Source organism: Halichoerus grypus, chromosome 3, assembly GCF_964656455.1.
Source record: "Halichoerus grypus chromosome 3, mHalGry1.hap1.1, whole genome shotgun sequence".
Taxonomy (NCBI): domain Eukaryota; kingdom Metazoa; phylum Chordata; class Mammalia; order Carnivora; family Phocidae; genus Halichoerus; species Halichoerus grypus.
In genome coordinates, this window is record NC_135714.1 from 193,613,698 (window position 1) to 193,641,232 (window position 27,535).

At 44.9% G+C, this 27,535-nt stretch overlaps 1 protein-coding gene and 1 long non-coding RNA gene across 2 annotated transcripts in view; one reads left to right on the forward strand and one right to left on the reverse strand.

Moving 5' to 3' along the window:
* The window catches only part of STOX2 (storkhead box 2), a 104,718-nt gene extending 97,319 nt beyond the window's left edge, over positions 1-7,399 (reverse strand). Inside the window, exon 1 of the mRNA XM_036071329.2 lies at positions 6,053-7,399. Coding sequence (XP_035927222.1) covers positions 6,053-6,218 — 166 coding nt within the window. The 5' untranslated portion in view covers positions 6,219-7,399. The remainder of the gene's footprint in view (positions 1-6,052) is intronic.
* A 2,957-nt stretch (positions 7,400-10,356) lies between these two features.
* LOC118522351 (uncharacterized) lies at positions 10,357-12,615 on the forward strand. Its single transcript, XR_013446667.1, has 3 exons — positions 10,357-10,405; positions 11,318-11,480; positions 12,151-12,615. It is a non-coding gene; the product is annotated as an uncharacterized LOC118522351 (long non-coding RNA).
* Positions 12,616-27,535: the final 14,920 nt, after the last annotated feature.

The following is a 27,535-nucleotide window of genomic DNA, read 5'->3' on the forward strand; positions in this document are numbered from 1 at the left end:
CCGCCTCCTTCCCTGTCTCCTCAAATCCTACCTACCCAGTCAGTCCTTCAAGACACCGGGAAATCCTCCCTCTGGGCAGCCTCTTCTAATTGGTATCATTCTCGGAAGTCCCATTCCATTCACACCAACCACATCAACCACCCCACTTGCCTCTTGATCATTTCCTATTATTTACTGCTTTCTAATGCTCCATTCATGGAGAGGTGCTCCTGTCTTCATCCAGTTTTTTAAGAGAAGTCATATTTTATTCATTCGTCCAATAAACATTTACTGAGTACCCAATCTGTGCCAAGCTCTGCGGTTGCTGGCAAAAGAGAGATGTGAATAAAATATGGGCCGCCACTGAGGAACTCACCAGCTCAGACAGGAGACCCACACGTGAACTCGTGGTGTGACCTAGTGTGGCCACGGGGCTATGACAGGGGTACAGAAGGAATGTCATAGGAGTGATTTACTCCAGAAAGGATCTGGAGGAAGACGGAAAGAGAAGGGGTGTATGAGCTGGTTCTGGAAGGTTTAACAGTATTCCATCAGACCTCTGAAGAAGGGGAGCATGTTCTCAGCAGGGTAGGAGAAATTACGAAAGTCACGAAACAGCAGCAAGGTATTGCTGAAGGTAAAGAGTCTCCCGAGCCTAGCGCACAGGGTGGTGAGGAACGCCCAGGAAGAAGAGGGGAAAAAGGTGAGGGAGGTCATGACATGAAGAGCCTTGGTCTAGGACTTTATCCACAAGCATGAGAAACACTGAAAAGAGAAATGATTTAACTATAACCCCAAAACCCTCTGGGGACACAGGAAGGATGAACTGGACTGGAAGAAAAGTCAGTCTGGAAGATACTATAATAGAACAGAAGAAGATTTAAACACCACAGATGAAGAATTAGGGGCAGATCTTAGAAATATTTAGGTGGATTTTCTGACCAACTGGTTGTACATTCCAATGCCACATAAAAATAGCCTAGGGACTAACTACTTAGGGAAAAGTTTACTATCTACTTAAAAAATTACCCATGTCATTTCCTTCTGGTGTTACTGCGGCTAAGGGTTAATTTAGAGTTGACTACAGCTTACATTCTTACAAACTACAAGACCCCCTACTCTACACCTTACAGATGGGGCTCCACATGGTTTCTAGGACTGATCTACAAAAGCCTGTCCTAAATTCAAAAGTCAGCATGTTATCCCACTAGCCAGGATCTAACCAGATTTTGTTTCTCGGTTATAACTGCAGCTCAGCATAAGCAATCACGTACCACAGAACGTGCTATTGTGTGAACTGTCCTAACTCTCTGGGGCATAGGGAATTTCAGTCAGAATTGCTCTCAGGGTGTAAAAATGCTAAGGCTTTTATGCAATATACTCATATTCCTTTTTTTCAAATAAAAACGTTCACAAGGGTGTAAAAGATATTGAAATACCAAGAGAGGTGACCTTTTGTGAGCGCATTCATGTTCTCCTGAGAAATAAAGAATAAAGTCATTCACCACCAAGTGTAATATTCCTCACTTCCACTGGCCTGATGAAAGGAGTCAACACAGGTAGCTTCAAATTAAAACACAGTTGGGGGAGCTTGCTAAAAATGGATCTCCGCAAAGAGGGGAAAGGAGGTGACAGGTTGCTGTTTATTAAAACTTGCATATGAGTATAGCTTCGTCCATCATCTCCTACCCCCATTACTCTGATTGCCAGGACAAGCCCTGGGCATATTTAACGCAATGCTGGGGGATGGCAGGAAGTAGGATTCTATTGCAAAATGAGCACTGTTCCCACATACCCCACATACGGGGAAGCACATGACTCCAATAAGCAGAAAGGGCAAAGGTTATTTCTAAGGATTTCTGTGTGAGTGCTCACAAGTCCTGGGATGGCTCATTACAGAGTCACCGCGGAGCCCAATTTTGTAATGGAAGCGGGGACCAGAAGGACCCGTTGCAGACGGGAAGGGAGGTCATGTTACTCGCCAGGGACACAGCTGGTTGGTGGCAGGCCCAGATTAGAACCTCGAGTGTCCATCCTCCACTCCCAGAAAACTCTCACATCTCTTAAAATAACAGAACATAAGGAACTGGGACACGCCATCAGCTGTGCCCCAGAATTCGTTTCTATAAAATGAAAACTAATATACTCATCAATGTGGTGGGCTGGTCATTCCTCCCCACTGATGGTATGAGTCTGATGGGCAGACAACCCCAATTTAAATTTTCCTAAAAGACGTCAATTTGGCGCTTTTTAATGGATCTTTCTTTTCAAATCCTTTAAAGCCATGGTATTAAAACTGTCTGCTTTCCTGTTCTTTAAAGTGACAAGTATCCGTGTGAAAGTGCCATAACTTTGGAAGGGTCTCACATTAAGCAACCCCTTTTATGAACATGCTCAGGAGAACCTTTCTCGTGGAAAAACTACCTTCCAAGCCCAATCTACAGAATGCCCCCAAACTTGGTGGCATTACACGTGGAACATCCAGAAGCACCCATCCCCAGGGCTGGGGGAGAAGGCAGTGAAGAAAATGGATTCAGTAGCATCACTGGTGTGAAGAGGTCACGGGTCACACAGTTAACAGACAGGGGGCTCTAACAGTTTCACCAACAAAAGCTTTGGCGCCTTGAAAATTATTTCACGGAGGTCTGTGAGCATGTTTTCATATGTAAAGCATTAGGAATTATACTGATATTTTCCTCTTTGGGGAGGGGGGTTTGCTTTTATCTCTAGTTAATTGCTATCATCATTTCTAGTTTTAGAAAACGCAGAAGAATGATCTTACCTCCATTTGATCTAACCTCTTTTCTTCTTCAGATAATGCATTCACATTCAGTTATTCATCTTGATTTGAACAAAAGGCAAGATTGTCCCCCCTTCTGCCCAGAAACTACCAATGGGAAATTAATATTCAAGATGAACAATGGATTCATCCCATGACCCGTGGACTTGCCGGGTGCCAGGAGGAGGTCTGTGAATTCTTAGGATTATTTTAGATTTGGTAGCATGAATTGGGAGCTTACAAAGTCATAAAAGCCGCGGTTTTCAAGATTTAAAGTTTCAGAATTCTCTATTGAACTATGCTTCAACAGGATCTCTTTTAAGTTTTATACACGCCTATCTGAACCTCTTGAGTTTAAGTGTCGTTTATCCCGAAGCTATATGAAAAAGTCCAGGCTAAATGTCAAGCCTATTGCTATAAATCACATTTCAAACTGGTAATTACTTATTGGTGGAGAGAGGGCTGTTTGAAATGGTGCTGTCTCATTAGAAAGCTATTATGGAACTCCTGCAATTCTACCTTAATAAACAGAGTTAAACTTCCAGAATCTACTGCGTGACAGTTATCCCAGACCAAACAACAGCTATTAACATTTCCAAGGATCTCTCTCTCTCTCTGTCTCTCTCTCCCCTCTCCTAAAGTTAAAAAAAAAAGTGATTCCCCCCCCCATATTTTTTAGGACTATTTGTGGGGGGAGGGTGTGGATTTCTAAAAAGAGTCTCAACTGAAGTTATTTTAAGTTCCTCGTCTTAAGTAACTCGGTAACTTATCTTGTCCTTTGAACTCAATAACAAAAAAACCATTTTTTTACTGAAAATGAAGTATGATAATGCCAGTCGACATTATCCCAAATGACTGGACAAACAGAAAGAATATGAAAAGGCTCATGTGTTTCTTAGCTGCTTCATTTTCTATTCCATTTTATGTGACAAAGGCTCTGTTTGTATCCAGAGTCACTAACTTGATACAAGTGGATTTCCTTTACATTTCTTAAGAGGAAGAGAACTTCCTGTAAATGATCTCTGCGTGTTTCCATATACTGTCTATTCCCATCAAGACTCAGATTTGGAAAAGAGCCATATTTGAAAAGGAAATTGATAAGATACCTCCCCCCCGCAACACACAAAAGATGCACATGAGCGATCCCATCTATTCTCCCAGTGTTCATTGTAGGTATCTGTCTTAATATTTACTATTGCCTCCCGTTAGCACCAATAGCTTTTATTACATGTTCTAGCTAACATTTAAAATGATGAATAAATAATAGCCCTCCGTCCCTGGGCCAAACCATATTATATCCAACCCTGTAGCCCCATGAGAATCTAGCAAGGCACTCTGCTCTTGACACTCCAGAAAATGCTGAATGAATGACACAGCTCTTCTTCCCCCACCTCTTGGGTTTCTTTTCTCCGTGGGCGCCTAACGTTAATCTGCATAGATAACCACCAACCTGAAACAGCTTATCTTTCAGTATCACCGTTAAGACCAGCTTGCCATTTGCAGATCAAGAAATGAAATAAGAAAAGAGAATCAAATAAAATTAAGAGTTTCTTCCCTGAGCCCTCAGAAACACCTTGCAGAACTGGCAATGTAGCGAAGTACGTTAGCAAATAATGAAAATGTGATCATAATGAAGCTATGCCAAAGACAGATAAAAACAGGCTCCATGGGATTACGCCTGAAATCATTAAAGAATCTCACAGGTTTGTCGAAGAAATTATGGCCACCTGCCCTCCTATAGCCTAACACCTGAAGAGGGATTAAAAAAAGAGGGGAACCATTCAGTGTGGAATGAAGACATTCAGACCCAAGCATTTGAAACCTGGGATTATCTAAAAACACTCGGCGCAGACATGCATTTATGTACATATGTGTTTTGAGATTTAGATTTCGACTTAGGTGTGTTTCAAAATTTACTATCACAAGTTTGAGGAATGTAGCAACCACAGCAGTGATTGACTGAAATTACTAAAGTATAAACTGTACTTGTCACTTTGCAAATCTGGCTTTTCATGAAAGAGAGAATCAAGGGAGCCTTATTGCCAAAATAGTACAACATCCTTCTGTCACCAGATTTTGCAATAAAAAAGATGGTTATTTTATTTAGGTTTTATATTTATGGAAATGTGGTCACAAGGCATTTTTAAAGCATGAGATACTGGCCCCAGTTTAAAAAAAAAAAAAAAAAAAAAAACTTGCTGTTTTAGGGAAAGATAGTAGAGACACCCTGTGAGCAACAACCACAGGCTTAAGGCAATCTTGCCAGTTAAGACAGGGCTCAGGGTGATTTGGAATAGTATGTGGTTTCGAATATAAACTCAGCTCTTCCATCACATTATGTTCAGCAGAAAATTAATTCCTTCAGAATGAAAAACGAACAAAAATTGATGTCTTATACATCACCGCATACAAGTGGTCAACAGTCAGTAAGGAGAAAACAAGGAAAGAGTTCCAGGATTTTCCTCCTTCAGCATTTCCTCCAGTATGTTACCCCTTGGGTTCCCAAGTCACAACCAAAGCCATTCCGTTGTGTTGCCAAAGGGAACCGGCTCCTTCCGAAATGCTTTTTTACAGCACTGCGTTTTATGATGATGAACCCTTTTCTGAAGCCTTCGTTCCCATTTACCGTTTTGTTCGTCCTTCCTGTCTGACATGCAAACACAGCCTCCATGCTTTCCATACAACCTAATTCAAAGCAACATATGTTAAACCCACACGGTATCATGTGAGCGTGCAATCCGCATCCACACCATTACCCCACAGAATGCGTTCAATGAGCTCCAACAGAGTTCTCTGCGTGCACATCGGACGAGCCTGCGATGTACGTGGGGCTCTTGCCTGACTCAGACCATCCAGAACTGTGCATGGAACCTGTTCCCTTTTAAGAACAGGGGGCTATTTAAATAGCCGCTAGGATAACTGGCCGCAAGGCAGGAGGCAGCCAGCTCGGGACCGCAGGCAGCACCGGACGCAGGCTCTTCCACAAAGCTCCAGGAGGCTGCCGCGCAAGGAGCTTGCAGTCATTTATCTCCTGCAGCCAAAACGCCCGCACGTCCCCCTCCCTTATTTTACCTAACTAATAGCTCTCCAACCCCATATTGAGAGGGCCTGCTGTGGATCTTGCGGAGGTACAAAATGGTGGATGTGAGCTAATTTTTTCCTGCTTTCCCCATAACTTAGCGCATCCATCACCGGCCGTCCTCCCACCTAAGCGCCCCCCCCCCACCTCCCCGGCAGCGGCGCACCGAGCACGCCCCGCGGACCCGGCCCGGGGGCAGAAACGCGGGTACCCACCTGATGTCATGTAGCCCCGCGAAGCCTGGGGCGCGAAGGCCGCGGGGAAGCGCTTGTGCAGGCGGTAGTCCTTCTCGCTCCGGGACCTCATGCGGTCCGAGGCCCGGTCCGAGAAATCCGAGCTAGGCCAGGCTCGCCGCAAGGTTGTGCTCCGGGTCTTCTTCATGGTGGGGAGCGCGACCTGCCACCCCGATCCTGGGGGCCTCAGCGCCGGGGCGCAGCGCGCTGCTTCATCCGTCTACGGCGGGCACGACCCGGGCGGACTCTGCGCACATTTTCCCAGCCCCTCCTCGTCGGCGTCTACACCGCCAGCGGCGGGTCCGGCCCTCCCCACGCCCCCACACACCCCCACGGTGAAGGCTCCGATTTTACACACGTCCCACAATGCATTACACTTCATTTGCAATCCGCCCGGCTTATAGCTTCCAGATTCCTGGGGGGAAAGGCACGTTAGCAGGCTCCCCGGCCAGGAGGAGGCGGGGAGGGGGCGGGCGGGGTGGGGGCGCCGAGACTTGCAGCGTGAAAGCAATGGGAGCGCACACAATGGCCCGATTCAGCGCAGGAGTGCTTAGCCAACTGTGAGCCACGGCACAAAAGATCCAAACAAATGAGGAAGCCGAGGCCTCCGGGGCTGACCCGGGATCGGGCGCCCGGGAAGCCGGAGGGGCGGCGGCAGACCCTCCGCAGCCGGCGGCTCAGAGCGAGGCGTGGGGTTGACAGTGTCCAAGTCGTGTCCCCCAGGGCCTTTCGGCCGCGCGGCCCGCAGTGGCGGGCGCAGGCTGGCTCTGCCTCTCCTGCAGTCCTCGGGAGGCAGTCTTCATTACAGAGGCTCGAATGGGGGGCGCGTGTGCACGGGGGTCCGAGCGGGCTCTGCAGACAGCCGCTGCGGCGGGCGGGCTCCTGCGGAATCCAGGAAGAGCCCGAGTCGTCCTCGCAACTGCAGCGCCTCGTCAATCTTCCTCCTTCCGAGGCTCAGGGTGGTGTGCGTGCGTGCGTGTGTGTGCGCGCGTGTGTGTGTGTGTGCGCGCGCGCGCGCTCCCGCGCCGACACGCATGTGCCCCCCTACACATGCATGCTCCTACTTACTGGCCGAGGGGGCGTCGGGAGCCATGGCTGCCAACGAGGCCGTGCCGGCCGATCCACACCCGCACGGCGGCACCGCTGCTCGGTCGCGAGCGCGCAGAACGGCTCCTGAAGGGCAGGAAGCAGTTCAGCCGCCCAGGCTCATGCTAACCACGGCGCTGCCTTAAGTTAGAGCACGGATCCTGACAGGCTTCTCTTTTTCATGTAAAGCACCCTGCGGCGGCGCGGGGACCTTGGCTGGTGCCCCAGCCCGAAGTCAGCGCTTGCATATTTACATATTTTTAGGATGCTCCCTCCCCCTCGCAGGGAGAGACAGAACCCCCTCGGCGGGAACCGGGAGGTCGGCGGTGCCCTGTGTTGCCCACCTGCGCCAACCCCGAAGTCGGCGAGAGCCGGAGGAGGGGGCGCCCCCGGGGGCTCCTGCGACAGCCGCGAACGCCGGGCCGCCTGCTCCACGCCGCCTGGGAAACGCAGTGGTGGTGGCCTCCGGCTCTTCCTCTCTCGCCCTGGATCCCCCGTGGAAGTCACTGGCCGCCCGCTAACCTGCATTCAGGTCCTTTACACAGCACGGCTCCGCACAGAGGCTTCGCGTCCAGCAACCAATCGCTAAAGGACAACAATGCGCGCGACGCGGGAGGGGAGGGGGGCGCGGGGCCCGGGACGCCGAGGTCACGCCGAGTTAAAGGCGCGCGGTCACAATGCTGCGAACCCCGACGACGCTGTGCCGCGGCCGTTTTTTCAAAACGCCCACACCCCCATTTGGGTTTCCAAAAATGCTCAGGCATTATAAACAACAAAAATAAACCTGATTTTTCTTTCTCAGCATTGTATTTTATTTTACCTTTTTTTGCGCTTTTTAAAAAATTACTAACGATGCAACGCTCAAAATCATTTTTTTTTTTTTTTTTATGCCGTAGTTTCGTAGCTACAGCTGCCAAGGTGCAGAGATAAGGATACGCGAAATCTTTTATGGGGCTATGATCTTATCAGGCTGATACCGCAAAAAAACAAAACCCAGAAAAACAGCAGGCTCTAAATGGTTAAGACTCAAGAGTTCTAGCGCAATTCGGTGCTATTCCGAGGCTTGAATTCTTTGCGGGGGGGCGGGGGGAGAAGGGGGCCCAAGGTTCTTGAAGAACTATGCGGAGGAGGCGGGGTTTAAACCCCAAGCATTAGATAATCTAGAACTAGAGCTTCCGTTCAGTATCTTAAGGCTGCCCTCTGTAACCTGGGGCCAGCGGAACTAATCCATCTCTTGGGATGGTGGGGGGTAAACAAACAAGCAAACAAACAAAATCACTAAGTATCATACGGAACTTATACTTACACTGATCAAAATTTAGTTCTATCTGTAAGACAATTAGCTACTGGTCAGTGACATTTTTTAAAAATTAGGAAAGGCTAGTCCCCCCAAAAGGCACATTTTGCTAAAATGTCTTCTTTACTGTAAGAGATCTTCTAAGAACAGAAAGACTACAGCTTTAGAAGCAATAGAAGACTAAATGTGCAAAGAACCATAGACGTAATACAAAATAATTGTATTAATGAATGCACGAGATATTGACATTTAGATATCTCAATCCAACTCAACATACAATTACTCAGTACCTCCCATGAGCCAAAAGTGGTGATAAGAATGATTACAAGTTATGACTGAAGGCTAATGGTGATTGCTGTGGCAACTGTGGTATTTACTCGTTCAGCAAGGAATTATTGACTATCTAGAATATGCCAGCACTGTGATGGGTGCTGGACAAACAGAACACCACACACGGCCCCACACAGTTTAAGGTCTCGGCAGTAAGCAAATAAATGCACAAAGTGTGCCACGTTCTACGAAGAAGAATAACCTCTATGAAAAAATGACAGTTCATCTGAGACCTATGGGATGAGGAGTCATCCAAGCAAAGAGTAGGGAAAATGGTGTTTCAGAAAGTGGGAACAGTACATGCAAAGGACCTGAGGTAGGTAAGAAGTGTAGCTTCTGTTGGAAGAAGTTAAAGGAGGCCAGTGTGGCTGGAAGTGGAGCATAAGAGAGAAAGGCGTATGATGAGGTCATGGAGGAAGGCGAGAGCCAGATCATGCAAGGACTTGCATTAAGGGTTTTGTATTCTATCCCAAGTGCAGCGTGAACTGCTGAAGGGTTTTAAGCAAAGACGCAATGATAGTTTTAGAATTTCTATATAGAAGGGGCTCAGCAGAGAGAATCTGTTTGAAGGGAGGGGTCAGCCGGGAATTTTCTGGAGAGCAAGCCTGAATTGTCCTTGACTTAAAACTAAGAATATAGTCATTGTGTGTATGGGAAAAAAAAGAATGGGATGGGTTGATGGAGATGTGGGGAGGAGAGCTACACTCAGCCACCTCTGAATGTTGGCCTTGCAGGGGAGTGGCATCTTCTAGTACACATAAACAGTATCCTGGGAGGCAAGGCCAAAGAGCCAGACACAGAAGAATTAGAATAGTTTGGGTTAGCTGAATGGAATCAGATAGTAAAGTAGGAGAGGTAGGGACAGTTATGTAATTTATCCATCCAAATCAGATGACAACATCAAAAAAGATTATGAAGTTAAGGCTTGAATCTAGCAAACAGCATATTATGAAACCAATCTTGTCTGAGGAAAGTAGATGTGGAATCCCCTGTTATTGTAGTCACTGTTAAAATCTGGCTCAGTGTGTCCATCTGTTCAATGGAAACGTTCACTCTGGTCATATGCGACCTGTAGGTCCCCAGTCCCACTAGTTTCAAGTGTCTCAACCTACATGAGATGATCAGGTATCTGGGTTATGAACTGGGTTAGGAACATCACAGAAGCTCAGTTGCATAACCCAGGATTCAGTACTCCAAAGTTTAGAAATAAATGGAGAAATGATAAAGCAAATCAAGTTTACAGTATTAGTATTTTTTAAATCAGGCTTAAGAATCATTTGTACACTTGGTATTTAGGTATCAGATTAAAGACCATCAGATTATAGACACTAATTAGATACACATCTGGTTTATGATTCTAATTGAAATGTATAATTGATTTTAGACTTATAATTTTAAGTTGAAAGGTGTAAGAATTCTGACTTTGAAATTCTCATTTAAAACTTCAGTTTATTAGGTTTTTAAGAGTTTAATGAACTTAAGAGTTATAAGAATATAAACTCCATGAAGGCAAGGGATTTTTCTGTTTTATTCATTGTTGCTCATTGTTCTGTTTTGCTTACTCTATCTCCAGTGGCCAGCAATGCCTGACATGTATTTGATGACTCATGACGCCAGGGTGAGTACTCTGGAAAATGTGGTTTGAAGCCTTCCCAGTCAGACACACTAAGTGCTTTTTAAAAATTAAATATACCAAATTCATAAATGCAATTTAAGGTTTTAAGAGAATGTACTTAACTGTGTTTCTAAATGGAACTAATTGTTGAGTAAAGGGACTTTAGTCTTCAATTTGAATTAATCAAATGATTTTCAAAGTTCCCCCAAGAGTTACAGTTTTTATTTTATTTTATCTTCTTTTAAATTTACAAATAGAGCTAACGGAATCTAAAAACTTAAGGACATTTTTATTTTTTTCAGTGTGTAACTCTAGGAAAAGAAAATTTGATTTTTTGAATTTGTACCTCTAGCATACTGAACATGAAAGACCTAAGTAGCTGTTAACGATCTTTGTTGTGCACAGAAAGCACCCCCCCCAGACATTAGAAAGCCCATACTGACTATAGACTGAATGTGGAATAGATCGGGGAGAAACCGAATCACTGGAGTAAAGGTTGATATGAGTGAGAAATAAACACAAACATAAACCTGAGTGGTAACAGCTCTAAGCCTTGACCCTGTAGCCTAGCAAAGATGAATTTCAATCCAGGGCCTCCTAAGCACACAGTACCCTGGGATGCAGGGATGCCCATCGATAGGACACTAGCAATTTCCATTGGCATATTAGACTCCTCAAATTGGAATGTTCAAGAAGCATTCCATTGAAACTGTAGCCAAAGTTGCCTGTGGCCTCATTTTTCTGCCCAAGTATGACTTATGGTAAGAGACCTAAAGTGTGCAGAAAGGATATAGTCATCCATGTATGTTATGTGATACATGCATGGAACTTTGTGATTAAAATATTTGTCAAATAAAAATCAGAATTTTTTTAATTTTTAATTTTATTATTTTTATTTATTTTATTTTTTTTAGGAGAGAGAAAGAGCAAGAGCGTGAGCGGGCAGGGGCAGAGGGAGAGAGAGAATCTTAAGCAGGCTCCATGCCAGCACAGAGCCCGACGCGGGGCTCGATCTCACAACCCTGAGATCATGACCTGAGCTGAAATCAAGAGTCAGATGCTTAACCAACTCAGCCACCCAGGTGCTCCTAAAAATCAGAATTCCGAGTCTGATAGTAATTTCTCTTTCTGCTTCTTCCGGAAACATGATTTACAGATGATATTAATAGGTTACTATGACTAATGAGCTGATTAGTCAAAAAAAAAAAAAAAGAGAGAGAGAGAGATAGACGCACCTTGAAGTCAGGCAGTTGTGTGGCCGAGGTTATAAAGCTAAAGGAATCTGGAAAAGAGCATGCTCCTGAAGGACTAGGGCTTTTTCAGAGGCTTGTGAGATGGAAAATTGGGGGAATTTCTTATGGGACAATATCTACACTCCTACGTCCCTAGGTATATATGTTTGTGCATCCATGGGGCCTGGGATATGCTGGCCTCCAAAGACAGCTAATTAAGGTAGCTGACCAAGGCTTCATCCCCCGGGGCACTTTTGTCCACATTTTGTCTTCCTAACCCAGGTTCCAAACTGCTAGTTACAATTTTAACAGAAAGCTCCAGCACCCTACGGTCTTTCTTAGAAGATGCTAGACAGGTGGTGGCTGAAACACCCCAGGAAGTGATAAATCCATAGGATAAAACACATTTAAGAGAACTCCTATGAATAATGAGAATGTGTGTGTGTGTGTGTGTGTGTGTGTGTATTTCCTTTCCATTGCTACCAAAATCTAAGTTGAATGTCTCTTATTCTCCACTTAGGTACGTTGTCACTTGCCATTCACCCCTGACAGGGCCGTAATGAGTAATGGTTATCGGTGAATGCCACCCTCAAAGACAGCAACGTCCAGGGATGGAGGGATTCACCAAGGAGAAGTAATTCAAGAGGGGCCTGCGTTTGGGAGGCCTGCCGATGGGGGGGCTGGTACCATTGTGATGTGATGCACATCTCGACACCAGACTGATGGCAGGTAGAGTGCCAGAGGGCCTGAGGCGCGGGGATGCCCAGGTAACAGGCAATCATATCTTTGTGGGGGGGCCTGGGAAAAGTTAGTCTTTGAGTTCCATTTGTTTTTTTCAATTGTGATGGCAATAATATGTCTCTTAAAATGTTGTAGCAAGGATTTGAGGTAAATATACCAATGTCCCGATTCACCGCTACCAAGTGGAAAGCATCAGTAAAATATAGCCTTTTTTACTATTATTATTATTATTATTTATTGAACACTGAGGGAGGGAAGCATTTTAAAAACCTGAATCCTTTCTAGATCTTTTTGTTCACCTATGAACGCTGCTTTGTAGCAAATTAACAAAACAGGTTACTTTGACTAATTCCGGGGGTGCGGGGGCGCCAGGGAGGCTACCAGCGAGCACGCTGACATGGCGGGTGCTGCTGAGTTGCAGAGCTGAAATACACAGCATCCACACACTGGGCTAGAAAAAAGGGAAGAAGAAAACAGCACCCAGCCCAGCTAGAACATACTCAGGAGCTAAGGCATTCACTGCCCCGTACACCTGGATTCAAGTGGAGATGTCACTGGGATCAAGAAGAGAGTCCAGAGAAGGTGGAAACAGCCCAAGTGCCCATCAACGAATGGACGAACAGAAGGTGGCTTGTCCAGACCATGGAATGGTGCTCAGCCTTAAAGAGGAAGGCATTCTGACACAGGCCACAACGTGGATGGACCGTGAAGACATTAGCGAAGTGAAAGATGCCAGACACAAAAGAACCGTATGATTCCCCTTAAATGAGGTACTTAGTGTAGACAAATTGATAGCCACAGAAAGAACACTCACGGTCACCAGGGCCTAGGGAGAGTGGGGAGGGGGAGCTAGTGATTAGTGGGTAGAGAGTTTCCATTTGGGAAGATGAACAAGTTCCAGAGGCGGATGGCTGCACAACAACGTGAATGTGCTTCATGCTGCTGACTCAAACATAATTCAAATGGTAACTGTTTTATGTATATTTCATCAAAATTGTAAGAAGAATAGAGGACATGGAACAAAGCCACCCTCAAGAAGTGGTTTTGTGTGTGCACTGTTGCCGGGAGGACGAGCTAGTGCGAACTGGCCTTTGGACCTGCCCACACTGGTTGCACACATCTTCTCCTTCATCACCTTTGAACACCAGGCTAACATCAGGGAGGCCATAAGCATAGAACAAGCTCAGAAGCAAACCAGCAGGGTCGGGTATTAGTATTAGTGGCAAAGTATTAGTGGGAAAGGGGTCCTTCAAGGATGCATTGGAATTTGCAAAGATCGAGAGAACAAATTTTTTAAGATTTCTTTTAGGTTTACAGACACTGAAGTTTTTGCTCTTTAAATGTATATTATGAATGAATGAATGAATGAGTATTAACGAACACTCCATTCTAACACTCCATTTCTACCAATGGGAGAAAGTAGCCTGAGCAATGATACTGGTCAGAAATCAACAGAGGAAGCTAATGGTCTCGTCCAGCTGAAAGGTAGGGAGATGTAGCGAATGGTGAGCAACAGGGGTGTAAAGGTATATTGGGACAGTTGGTGGAGGGAGGGTTTGGGACTTGGGCCGATGAGTCTGTGCATAATTCACAAGGAAAAGGGGCATAATGAATACTGAGCAAAGGAGAGACATAACTGGGTAGCACTTATAAATTTAATCCAGTGGGAACTAGCTGCAAACAGGCAGGAGGAAGCTTTTTGGGGTGTTGAAAATATTGTTACAACTGAACTGTGGCCGCCGCTGAAAATTTCACAAATGTATCAAAACACATCAAACACTTAAAGATGGGTGAATTTTACGGCATTCGAATTATACCTCTCTTAAAAAAAAAAAAAAAAAAAAATTACCCAGCCATAGAGTGGAGGATTATCTGGAAAAGAGAGAGACCTGCCCCAGAAGACCAGCTGGGAGACTATTGCAATAGTGTGGTTGACACGATGTGAGTCCGAATTTGAGTTCTTGCTGGAAGAATGGAGAAGTGTGGATGGGGACACTGCCAGGTTAGAACCTGCAGACCTACACAGCTGATCTTACAAGGGGATAAGCGAGGAGGACAGACCAAGGAGAGAGGATCAGAGATACCTCCAAGGTTTATGGACTAGTGATTCCACACACAGAAACCAGGAAGTCATTTTACTTCTGGACCCTCCCCTTTCCTGAACTTTGTAGCTCTGATTATTTATGCTACACATTTTGGCCCTTATTTTCATACTTTTCAATATTATCTAATTCCTAAATATTATACGCACACAATTTTCTTTTTGCTGATGTAACTGACAATCTCTCCATTGCCAAATCCGTTGACGATGTTAGTCCTTATCTGGGTTCTTGTTCGGCACTGGTGCCCACACTCTCCTCTTTTTTTTTTTTTTAAAGATTTTATTTACTTATTTGAGAGAGAGCGTGTGCACAAGCAGGGGGAGTGGGAGAGGGAAATGCAGACTCCCCACTAAGCAGGGAGCCTGATGCGGGGCTCGATCCCAGGATCCCGGGATCATGACCTGAGCCGAAGGCAGACGCTTAACCGACTGAGCCACCCAGGCGCCCCCCACTCTCCCCTTAAAGTGTGTCTCTCCTTTGTCTGTTTTACTGTCCCTCTCCACTGGCTCTCGTCCCACTTCTCAATTCCCCTCTGCCCACGAAACCCTGGCGTTCTCTGGGTTCCTCCAGTCTCCCTAGCTGAGCTCAACTACACCCTCTGCTTAGTGTTAACCCCATAAGTGAAAGCTTTCCCTAAACTCTCACCATCTGACCTCTCCCCTAGTCTGCAAATCCCTACTTCCTACTGCCAGCTGAATGTTTTCCCCAGATTCTCCATGGACAATCAAACTCAAGCTGCTCATTACACAAAATTAATCATCTTTATCTCCGCTCTCCCAACCTCTGGCTTTCTGACACACATTTCCAGGCATGGTCAGTGGTGCTCCCAGACACCCAGGCTCGTAGAGCAAGAACATGGGCATCAACCAGCCTACGCTTCTCTCTCTCAGGACTCCCTCCCATCCATCCCATGACCCTCACCACCCCCAGTTATCACCATATTCCTCCCACTTTCTACTGTCTGCCTTTGTCCCAAAGGCCTGAGGCAAGGCCCTGGGGAAGCAGCGACTGGCCATAAAGAGAAAACCGGTATCACTTGCCAAAGATACATAAAAGGTAACCTAAAATCTTCAATGAAATAAGACTATATTATAAATTTAAATATCAAAAATTAAAATAAGATATATATAATCATATGCCTAATTTATTTGTCTAAATACATACTTCAAAATAAGTTTTTCAATTAAAAATGGAAACTGATCATCAGTAATTTGGCTCAATATTAAATAGTTGAAGGCAAAAATCAGACTGTTTGGTCATAAAAAGATTATACATTTCAGTCTTTATATTAACGAGCATGGAGAAGCCCCAAATCATACGTGAACGCAGCTGGAAATCATAAAACTATTTAACCATCTTCTCTGATAAGATTTTGACACTGACCATGAGGCAGCTGACTTCTGTTCAACAAGTTCTGTTACCTGAGGTAAACCACATGGTTAGTAATATCTTCTGCCCTCTTCTTTGGAAAAGGACCCATGAGGATCTCATATCAAGCTTTCAAGTCTCTCTTCAAAATGCTTAAAATCCTTTCAGTAAAATCAGAAGAGTTTTCATCTGGTTGTTCAACCAACTAAGAGAACACCGTTCACGATGATCTCGGTGTGCAGCCTCTATGTCCGGCTACAAAACCACCGCTTTTAATCCTCCTTACCCCGAAAAACTGTCTTTGCGAAATAGCACGTGTTACAGCTACATTTGTTCATTTAAAGAACCTAAAGTTATACTCACAAGACTTTAAGTAATTAAAGACAGCACCAAAATATGGCCACTTACAAGGCCAGAGGCAACTAGGCACGTTCTCACAGAGAATAGGCTTCCTCTAGAAAGGCCTAATATTTTTCTGAAACCCATACAGATGCATACTGGACTTTCTTACAGGATCTAATAAGCTTCAGAACGAAACAATTTGAGTGAATGGAGTGAATGAAAAATGTGAACCACCTCACCACCATACAGATTGAGAGAAGAAAAAGTAGAACGTTGTTGCCCGATTGACAGGACTGGTAATATTAACAATTCATTAAGTAACTCTTTCCGTTTTTCACATACATGTCAGACTTACCCTGTGCACAGGACAGTGAGAAATATCTGCTTCCCCAGCCAAGCCTCAGCAGGTAGGCTGAGCTCTCGTTGGACCACCAGGACTTTGGTCACAACCCGACACAATGTCTCCGTGAATGTTCCGCTCATTCTTGACTAACCACAGAAGACTAGCTAAAATCACAGTATTGGTGGGTTCCTCAGGTTGTAGTGAGTAGTATCAACCTTGTACCAGCAAAATTGTCAACTCTCATCATTTTATTTACTTTATTTTTTATTTTTTTAAGATTTTATTTATTTATTTGAGAGAGAGAGAATGAGACAGAGAGCATGAGAAGGGGGAGGGTCAGAGGGAGAAGCAGACTCCCTGCTCAGCAGGGAGCCCGATGCGGGACTCCAGGATCATGACCCGAGCCGAAGGCAGTTGCTTAACCAACTGAGCCACCCAGGCGCCCAACTCTCATCATTTTATAACGAAAAATACTGTATCTTTATGTTGAACAACTCCTTAAAGTGTTCTGCCGCAAGATAACCAGCCGCCTTTGTGTGTTTGAAATTCTTCTCGTGGTTACTCCTCACCCCATGACAAAATGTGAAGATTGTGTGAGCTGTAAATCCACTTTCTGAGCATAGATAATCTGCAACAGAGTAATATCCTAAAAGTAAAACACAGCTGGAGAAAGAGGAACCCTCTTATGCTGTTGGTGGGAATGCAAACTGGTGTTTTTCAGTTTACTCTGGAAAACAGTATGGACGTTTCTCAAAAAATTAAAAACAGAGCTACCCTACGACCCAGCAATTGCACTACTAGGTATTTAACTAAAGGATACAAAAATACTGATTTGAAGGGGCACATGCACCCCAATGTTTATAGCAGCAATGTCCCCCATAGCCAAAATATAGAATGAGCCTAGATGTCCATTGACAGTGAATGGATAAAGAAGATGTGGTGTATATATACAATGGAATACTACTCAGCCATCAAAAAGAGTGAAATCTTGCCATTTGCAACGATGTGGATGCAACTAGAGGGTATTATGCTAAGCGAAATAAGTCAGAGAAAGACAAATACCATATGATTTCACTCATATGTAGAATTTAAGAAACAAAACAGATGAACCTAGGGGAAAGAAAGGAAAAATAAAATAAGATGAAAATTGAGAGGGAGACAAACAAGAGACTTAACTATAGAAACAAACTGAGGGTTGCTGGAGGGGAGGCGGGTGGGGGGAAGGGATAATTGGGTGATAGACATTAAGGAGGGCACTGGATGTAATGAGCACTGGGTATTATATGCATCTGATGAATCACTAAATTCTACCCCTGAATCTAATAATACACTATATGTTAACTAAATTGAATTTAAATTAAAAATTTGAAAAAACACACACACACAGCACGGGGGCCCCACAGAATGTACTCCCAAAACCCATCCCAGGTGACACGCAGCCACCCGACACACTCACCCAGTGCGGGTCCTGCCCTCAATCTGTCAGTCTTCATTTCTGTTGTACCTTTTACTCAGAAGAGCAATATGAATACAAGTCCTTGCACTTTCTCCCGAAGGCCCAACGAATCACCTGGGGCATGCATCGCAATGTGCGCAACTGAACTACGTAGGCTGAACTACGGCCACTCCTCAACAACGTCATTTCCCTTCTCTGGGCCTTCTTGGAAGCCGCCCTGCTTGCCCGAGATGCCTCTCACCTCTTTATCCTCCCGCAAAACTCTCACTCATCCTTCAAGATTCAAACTGTGGTCAGTACTCTTACTTAAACTTTCCACCTTCTCCCTCCCTCAGCCCTCCCGTTCCCGTTCTCCTGCAGAGAAGCCATTGCAATACAATATAATATTGCACAGAGCCGCCAGCTGCCTCCCTGGTTTGTATACTCCTTGAGACCAAGGACCGTTTTGCTCATGGAACCACTGTGCGCTGAGCACGTGCTATGTGCTAATAAAGGCTGTCAGTTCTGGGATAACAAAGTCACAGCCATAAGAACAAAATATTCTGTCACTAAGGAGTCTGCATCCTCATGGGAAGAGACAACAATAAACAAATAAAGTAATAAGTTAAAGTTACAGAGAACGTGAAATAGCAATACTGCCATGGAAGAAAATAAAGCCAGGGACAAACACGGAGGCTGAAGGTTTGCGATTTAAAATGGGGTGGCCGGGGACAGCTTCACTCTAGTAATCAGGGATGCCTCGTGCCTTTCCAAAAGCAGGCCCTCAATAAATGTGTGCAGTGCTAATTTGAGACCCTCTTCAGTGCTGTGGTCCTAGCAGAATGCAACAAATGCCATGGATATGTAAAGTGGATTTGGGATCGTAAGGGACCTAATATTGTATCTATTGCATTGTCCTTCAGATCCGCTTGGAACTAAGGAATAATACATGATGCCTTCTGTTTGCACCGGACTTTATAGGTTGAGTCTCTGGCGTCTGAGGTGAGCAAGGCAGGAGTTATAAATATAAAAACGAAGAAACGAAGACCCAAAGGCAGTAAGGGATTTGCCTGAAGCCATACGGAGGTTGAAGACCCAGGTTTCCATCCTTGAGATTCCCAGTCCAGAAGTTTCCCTCCCCACCCACCTGCCTCTGGAAGGACTGATGTGAGTGGTTCAAAGGCTCATCTGCTCATTGCTTTTCCATAGTATGAATGAAGTTCACACACATTTTTATATTGCTGGAATAGCTCCCAAATTTCTGTTATCTTATTAATAAATTTTTATGAATAGGGGCGCATGTAAAACAAGACGAATTTCTGCAGATGATTCAAATAACTCCCTGGGCTGCTTTGTGCAGACGGTGCGTGAGATCTAGAGTTAAATCCACACGCCTCCTTCAGACTAATCAATCTTGAAAGTTTTCTTTCTTCAGTTCTGTTTGCAGGTCACTGCAGACCCGTTTCCCAAGCCCGTGAAAAAAACCACACCAGACCACAGGCGGATTTTAAAGGATGGATCTTTTTTTCCAACATGTGCCTTCCTGTAATTTAAAGGAAATGTTATATACGAAAATTAAAATCATATATCAAAAAAGAAGCCAAGCTCCAATAGTTTCCTATTCTATCAAATTACATAATTACTAACAACATTTTAAACTTTAATATGGAGTGAAAAGCACACAGATGCAGTTATTTAATAATTTCTGCTAAGTCCATTTGAAATATTCCTTTAGCTTTCTTTCAATATTTAGGAGTTGAAGTAATTAGACTTGTGGATAATAATCTTCAATCTTCTTATTATTATTCATCTGGTTATTTTAAAGGTGCTGTGGACCCTCTAGTTCAAACACAGAGGAGTAGCTATAACCTAAAAATTGTTTGCAGCAGCCTTCATTAGAGTTACCATATTATTTATTATTCCACTAAGACACTTTTTAAAGTAGAAAGGATGCTATTAATTAGACTAGGACAAAATACTTAAACCAGTGCCCTCCTGGGCAAACAGGGACATCTGGTCACCCTACTTTCAAGACAATCAAAAAAAAAAAATGTAAGTTTTCCTTTATAGGAGCAAATAAATAAATCTAAAGTGGGGAGACAAGAGTAGTTACCAGGAAGATCAGTCATTTTTAAATGTAAAATAGTAATATTTTGGGGTGTCTCTATCTGCTCTTCTCTCTCTTCCGACTCAAATGGTGAGGATTCAAAGATCTGAAGCAAACGTTTAGTTTTGGCCGAGACATGTATTGAATCAGCTCTGCTATGAACCCCTTTGCCAAAAAACAAAACACCAACCGGCTCAGGTAACTGCATGTGATGGCAAATGGTCCTTGTGAAGGGAACGTGAACTCAGCATTGCCCAGATTTCCGTCCCCGGCACTCCCCCGCTTCCCACGGAGAAGGAGGGACTGACTGTGTGAAGAAGCCACTGGTGGTTCCCTCCAGGCCACCACATTGAGGACACTGGCAGCAGAGGGAAGGGACAAATGCTACACTTCCTAACATTTTACATGTGGAACACGCTTCAGCACACAAACAAAACTAGGTCTGACAGTCAAGCCCTGGCCTCAGCCTACATTTGGGCTTTGTGCAGACAGACCTCTGTGCCAGTCGGGAAACTCTACCTGTCTATCTCAGTGGCTTCTCAGAAGGAAGGAAGGAAAGTATCCTAGAGGTGGGAAAGGGCCGAACCCAAATAAGAAGCTACAAGGAAGAGACAGAAGGCAATGAAGGAAAGAGGAAAATTGAACACAGAGATAAGAAAGGGTCACAGTTACGTGACATAGTTTTCTTCCAAAATCTCAAAGACTGATTTCCAGGGGATATCTTATCTGGCTTCCTGGCCTCCAGACACTGTGTTTTAAACACTTCCAAGTCCCTGGAGGCAAGCCTTCCATGGAATTTTCCAGAACCACTGTACAATTTTAAACTTACATTATTTCAGTTTCGGGCATAAGGAAATCCATCCACTTGTGGTCCTAACAAATAAATGCTATTTGGAGTCATCACCCATATGCTAATGAATAGGTGGAATTGCGAGTGTGGTATTTTAAATTTAGATGCTGTAACAAGTGAAAACTAACTGCTTGGGGTGAGAGGCTAGATATGTCCTATGTATGCATCAATTAGGAGAAGACCATCCAGTTGGCTTTTATGTGTCATTACAGATTGTTGTAATCACCACCACAACCTTAGCCACCAAAATCTAAAAGTTTAAGAGAAAGCGATTCTACGTACTTGTTGTAGTTCACACATGATCCAAGTTCAAGAACTGCAGTGCTAGACTGTACCCATGACATCGGGGCAACGGGTCCCGTCTTTGTGCAGCTGCAGGTTCCTGGAAGGGGGCTCGGGGGCCCAAGACCCGAGAATGGACGGGACAGGCCTTGAGCCATCTTAGAGGAACATGGTTCCCTTGACTCCCTCTCTGGAATTTTGCTAGGGCAAGGATTTCCCTTCAAGGATTTTTCCAGGGCAACGTGGTGTAGGAGTCACAAGGGAAGGCTCTGGAATGCGTGCGTCAGTGTCCAAATCCTGGCATCTCCGCTTCCCAGCCAGGTGACTGTGGACATGCCCTACAATCGCTCTTTTTCCTCATCAAGAGGACGAGGAAGAGCTTAGAATTGGGCCTGGCAATTAGTTATTGCTCAGTAAATGTTAATTTATTTTTTTTTTTAAGATTTATTTATTTGAGAAAGAGAGGCAGGAAGGGCAGAGGGAGAGGGAGAGAAAGTCTCCAGCAGACTTCGCGCTGAGCATTGAGCCCCATGCAGGGCTTGATCTCATGACCCTGAGATCATGACCTGAGCCAAAGACCAAGAGTCGGTCACTTAACCAACTGCATCACTCAGGCGCCCCTAATTATTTTTAATTAACTCCCTCTATCTGGTCCAGGGCTGGACACACAGACACCTTCTTCTTCCCGCCAAGGCAAGGGGTCCACCCCTGGAAAGCTCGCAAAGGTCTATGTGCCACATGAGATGGTTGAAGCTCTCTCTTTTTTCTCCATTCCATTTCTTCCTCTCCTTCTGTTCTTTCAGGGATTACCCTAGTTTGGCAAACATTCTTACATTTTTTTTTAATCTAAAATTAATCACTATCTCCATGTTCTCCCCAACAACACAAAGACCTTAGAATGATTCAGCTCTGTCCACACACATATTGGCTCCCAGGCTACTGTTGTCTGTCCTCTCCTTCCCTCCCCTTTTTCTTCCTCCTCCTGCTTCTTTTTCCTCCCTCTTCCCATCTTCCTCCCTCCCTCTCACTCTCCCTCTTACTCTCTCTCTCTTCCCTCCCTCCCTGTCTGCCTCCCTCCCTCCCTTCCTCTCTCTCTCTTTCTTTCTCTCTTTCTTTTCTATTACTGTTTTAAATAAACCTTGTTGCAATTGGCCCGTCTACCAGTTTCCTTGCTCAACATGAGCAGACCAGCTCCCTTGGGTCTGAGTTGCTAGCTTAATGGTGGATGGAGATCACTGTGTTTTATGAGATTGAAGCGCCAAGAAATACTATGAAATATTTCACCTGGAAATTTATAGATTTACTTTTTCTAATCTGGGGCTTTTCAGGGTAGTCAGCTATATTGCTGGAAATGGAAGCAAGCAGTTCACTTTTCCTCTTTTTTTTTGGTCGATAAATAGGAAGAATCCCTTAATATTTATAAAATCTGTTTTTTTTTTACCAAAAAAAGAAAGAAAAATAGAGGAGAGTTAAAGAAACACACAAACACACACACAGACACACACATGCAACAAAAGTGCCCGGCCATCTTCTAAGAGTTTCACAATAAGTCACTATAAGATACAATGTGGTTATGGTTCTCCCTCCCTCCCTTCCTCCCTCTCTCTCTCTCAGTGGGCTCAAGACGACATAGCCACTCGGAGACCTACAGAGAGGGCAGTCCCTACTGGGCACAACATGGCAAGGCTTGGGGAGCTGGGGTGGGGTGATGGAAAGCACCCCAAGACAGTAACCAAGGTCCTGAAGCCCATGTCTTGCTTCAGCTCCTAATTCCCTTTGGCTTCTTCAGTAATTGTCACTACACTGCTCTGAGCCTCTGCTTCTTCACCCACCACCTCAGCGAGGTTCTGGGGAGGATCAGGGCTCTGGGCAGGACAGCAAGCACAGGGAAAGAACACCAAAATGGAAGTGTGGAAACTTGAGTCCCATGCCAGACTTTAATGATCCCTATAATAGTCAACTCAAAAAGCCTCTGTGAGTCTCGACATCTTCATTTAGAAAAGCCGGGGAGTGCATTAGACAGCTGCGGGCTCCCTTTCCTGGCTCAAACTCCATCCCGTGTTATTACAATGAGATAATCAATGCGAACACACTTTGAGGTCTATGTAAGCACTATAACTCAGTTTTACAGAGAGGAGTTGATGAGGGCTGGAGTAATAATAAATGGTAGGTCATTTTTCTATTTCTTTGTGATTTTGAGGTGCTAATACAGCAGGTTATGGGACAATTTTACTTTGGGACAACAAGAATAGTGAAGAGGAATTCTTGGGAACCCAGGATTGCTAAGTATGACATGACAGGTTATGCCAGTTCAATTCGAAGTCAGATCTCAGTTAAGTGCTAGCTCTGCCTCTAACTATTTCTACGTCCCTGGACAAATTATTTAATCTCTATAAGCCTCAGTCTTCTCATCTTTAAAATGAGAACAATATTACATTAGCGGAGAGTTCAAATAACATAATAAATGTGAAGCTCTTGGCTCAGTCTTATACCCAGAAAGTCCCTGCCATCGAAGACGAGCAAATGAGGCAAAACTTAGTAAAGTCAAGGATTTTCATTAGCCTTTATTTAACTTATACCTTAAGTCCTTGTTGGGGGGGTGTGTAGAATAGGCTTGTTTCATCTCCCAAAGAGAACAGAAAAATAGAAGTAGCAACCCAGCTCTACTTTGGTGTCTGCTAGGGAAAAAAAAGGATTTGCCATCTGGGGAAAACACACCCAGCCAACGAGATGCGCAGGTATTCCGGCATCTTCCCCATGATCCTCCACATTTGCACAAAACACTCAACAACAGTGCCTGAGCCAGCAACTCCCACCCTCCAGGAATGGCCAGGGTGCAGCACACTCTCTCCCATCCCCTTGGAATAGCTCTTGGCCACTCTTCCAGACAGAGCAGATTTGAAAACCACTGGGGTGGGGCACCTGGGTGGCTCAGTTCAAAGGAAGGAAGGAAGGAAGGAAGGAAGGAAGGAAGGAAGGAAGAAAGAAAAGAAAACCCCTGGGGTTCCAAAGAGAAAATGAGCAAACTTTTAGAAAGAATTATTGTCAGTAAAGCATGATATTGTAGAAAGCATAATACTCAAAACCCTCCACAGGCTGGGTCTGTGAATTCAAGAGATTTTCATCTCGGGTGACACAATGGCAGGTCCCATGGTCTCTGCACCTCCTGGGTGTAGGGCTCTGAGCTCTACAAGCCCTACTCACTGCCCGGTGGCACGCACATACACTTCCCGCGACTATAAGGGACTGTCTACACCGCTGTGCGTTCAGCCTGGATCCTAAATGCATACTCCCAGTCTGCTGGTTCTTTCTCTTCTCTGTCTTTGATTCTCTGCCAGATCCCGCAGTTGTGAAGTCACCAATGCGTTGGCTTGTGTTTCTAACCACGGTCTGCCTCCCCTTCAGGGTTCGTGGGTGCTACCCACGCCCTCCTTCACCTCCAGCTGCAGCCTAGTCCAGTCATGGGCTTCCCTACCAACGCCAGTCCCACCCTGGCTCCAACTTGACCTAACACGTGGCAGAAGTAGGGCAAGCACCAGACAAGGAGGCACAAAATGTGGCATCCAAATACACAGGCAAAGGGTAAAGGCACTGGAGGGGTTAAGGCTGGGAATAAGTCTAAAATTAGGGTGGTGTTTCTTCCACAATACAGGGGGGTGGTGATTTCACTTCCAGATTGGGAAAGCTGAAAGGAAGCAGTCAGCGTATTTTTATCCAACAAGGAAGATTTAAAGGTAAAGGTGGGAAAAGAGAAAGAGGTTAGCAGGCTGAGAGGAGACAGTCTCTGGGATTCGGAGCTGGTGAAAGGGACCCAATGACGAGAGGGAAGGGAAAAGCGCCAGGGTGGGGAAGAGCGGTGGGCAGTGTGCCTGGGCTCAGACTAAAGCCGTCAGGTCCCCTGCACGCCCCAGGCAGGTCCCCACCAGCACCGAGGTCCTCTGCTTCTAAGCCGCTACAATGTTGGAAAAAGGAAAGCCCACCTTCACAAACGTTGCTAAATTAACGCTTTCATTTTTGCTGTTTTCTTTTATTTGTTTGCTTAAGGGAAGAATTTGTATGAGTTTGCAAGGGCTGCCAGCAGAAAATACCACACTGAGTGGCTTCACCAACAGAAACTGTCTCACAGTTCTGGAGTCAGAAGTCCAAGATCAAGGTGCTGGCAGGCTTGGCTCCTTCCGAGGGCTGTCCCAGGCCTCTCTCCTAGCTGCTGGTGGTTCCTGTTAATTGCTGGTGTTCCTTAGCTGGGGCACCATCCTGACCTTCACATGGCATTCTCCTTGTGTGTGTATCTCTGTCCAAATTTCCCCCGTTTTCATAAGAACACCAGTCATTTTGGATTGGGGGCCACCCTACCTATGACCTCGTCTTAACTAATTACATCTCCAACAACCCTAGCTCCTAATGAGGTCATATTCTGAGGTCTTAGAGGCTAGGACTTCAACATATGAATTTGGAGGGGGACACAACTTGACACGTAACAGTGTTGTTAATGACAATCCTTTGACACTCCTTCAAAGTCTTAAACCAAAGCTAGATTCATTAAGAAAAAGCAAAAACCAACCAACCAACCAAAAAAACAAACAACAACAACAACAACAAAAGCAAGATGGCCCAACAATGCTTCAAGAACTTCTTTGGCAGTTTATAAGAGCAAAACTTCCCTTTTGGGTAAACGTGTGCATATCACTTACACAAGGAAGAAGCCAACTTGTTTTCTGAGCTCTAGAGAAAGCGAGCATTTGCCCCTTTTCCTTGCACCAAACCAAAAGAGTCCAAGGAACAAGTAAGTGGCAAATCAGCTCTGCCTTACAGCCACCAGCATAATTGCAGGATTTGAGCACTACCCGAAAAAATAAAGTGGGAGATAGGGGTGGGAAAAAAGTAGCACTGGAGATGTTTAACTCTCATTAACGGGAGCAAGAATCTGTCTCATTTTAGCGCAGACTGTGTGGACCTCCAGTCTCTTCCGTGCCAAGCCCCAGGGCCCCTAAACAGGCAAGTCAGAATAAGAAGTACCCACAGGATTGGCAGAGAGCAGGCAAGAGAACACATCCAGGTCCCAATTAGGCTGTGCTGTCTCCCTCAGACCTCACAAAGGCCTCCTCCTCAGGTTCCATGGAAGCCAGGAGAAAACAAGCAGGACCAAGCCTCAGTAGTACCTGGGATCCAGGTGGCACGTCAGAGAGGCTGTGGGTGGAGACTCTGGAGCCCGCTGGCCCCAGCCAAATGCCCTGGGCCACTGATATTCCCTGTGTGGGCATCTCTGTGCCTCAATATTCTCAACTGTAAAATGGGGATAATAATAAAACTCTCAGGGGGCACCCAGGTGGCTCAGTCGGTTGGGTGTCCAACTCTCAATCTCAGCTCAGATCTTAATCTCAGCGTTGTGAGTTCAAGCCCCACGTTGGGCTCCACACTGAGTGTGGAGCCTACTTAAAAAAAAATGTATATATATATATATATATATATATATATATATATATATGTATAAAATAGAACTCAGGCCTGCCATAAGATTCAAATAAATTAATCCACATGAACAGCTTGGAACAACAGCTAATATAGAGGCAGCATTGTAAATGTAAGCTACTATTATCACTGTTTGAGGGGCATAGTCTAAGGGGAGGTTCTTGCTTGGAGCCTTGATCCCCATCCTTTGAAAAAGGAAGTTGTCTCAGGAATAATAAAGAGAAATGGAGGTCTCCAACACCGTATTTTTCTCCCATGGGGTACGAGGATACAGGTGGGTCTCAGATATTTTACCTACCATTCTAAGGTATTAAGAAGAGCCTGGGCTTGGGAGCCCGGATCTAACATTTATTAGATGCATAACCTTGAGCAAAGTCCAAAATTTTTGCTAAGCCTTCATTTCCTCTAAGGTAAAAATGGGAAAAATAGCTTTCCCCTAATGTTATGTGAAGAATGAATATGAAAATGTATGTAAAGTGCTCAGCAGGGTGCCTGCTAATAACTATTTACGCAGTTCAATCATTAGCAGTAATGCGTCTGATTATAAAGGGGGGAAAGCAGGTAGAGTCAGAGCCTAGATTCAGACCCAGCTTACACAGTACCTTTGTGACAACTGGGGGAAGGGGGGGGAGAGTACCCTAAGGACATGTTACTTTGTCTCTCCAAAAAAACGGTTGTCATTGCTCTATAAACTCCTGATGTGAATGACACCTTCATCGTTAAAACATCCTTGGGCAGGGTTGGTCTGCTTAATGCTATGAGCTGGTGTGCCCTAGAAAAGATTTCTCAACATGGACAGGGACATGTCCTCCAAGTACCTAGCATTATTGCTTGTGCATAGAAGGTATTTAAAGACTATTTTCAGG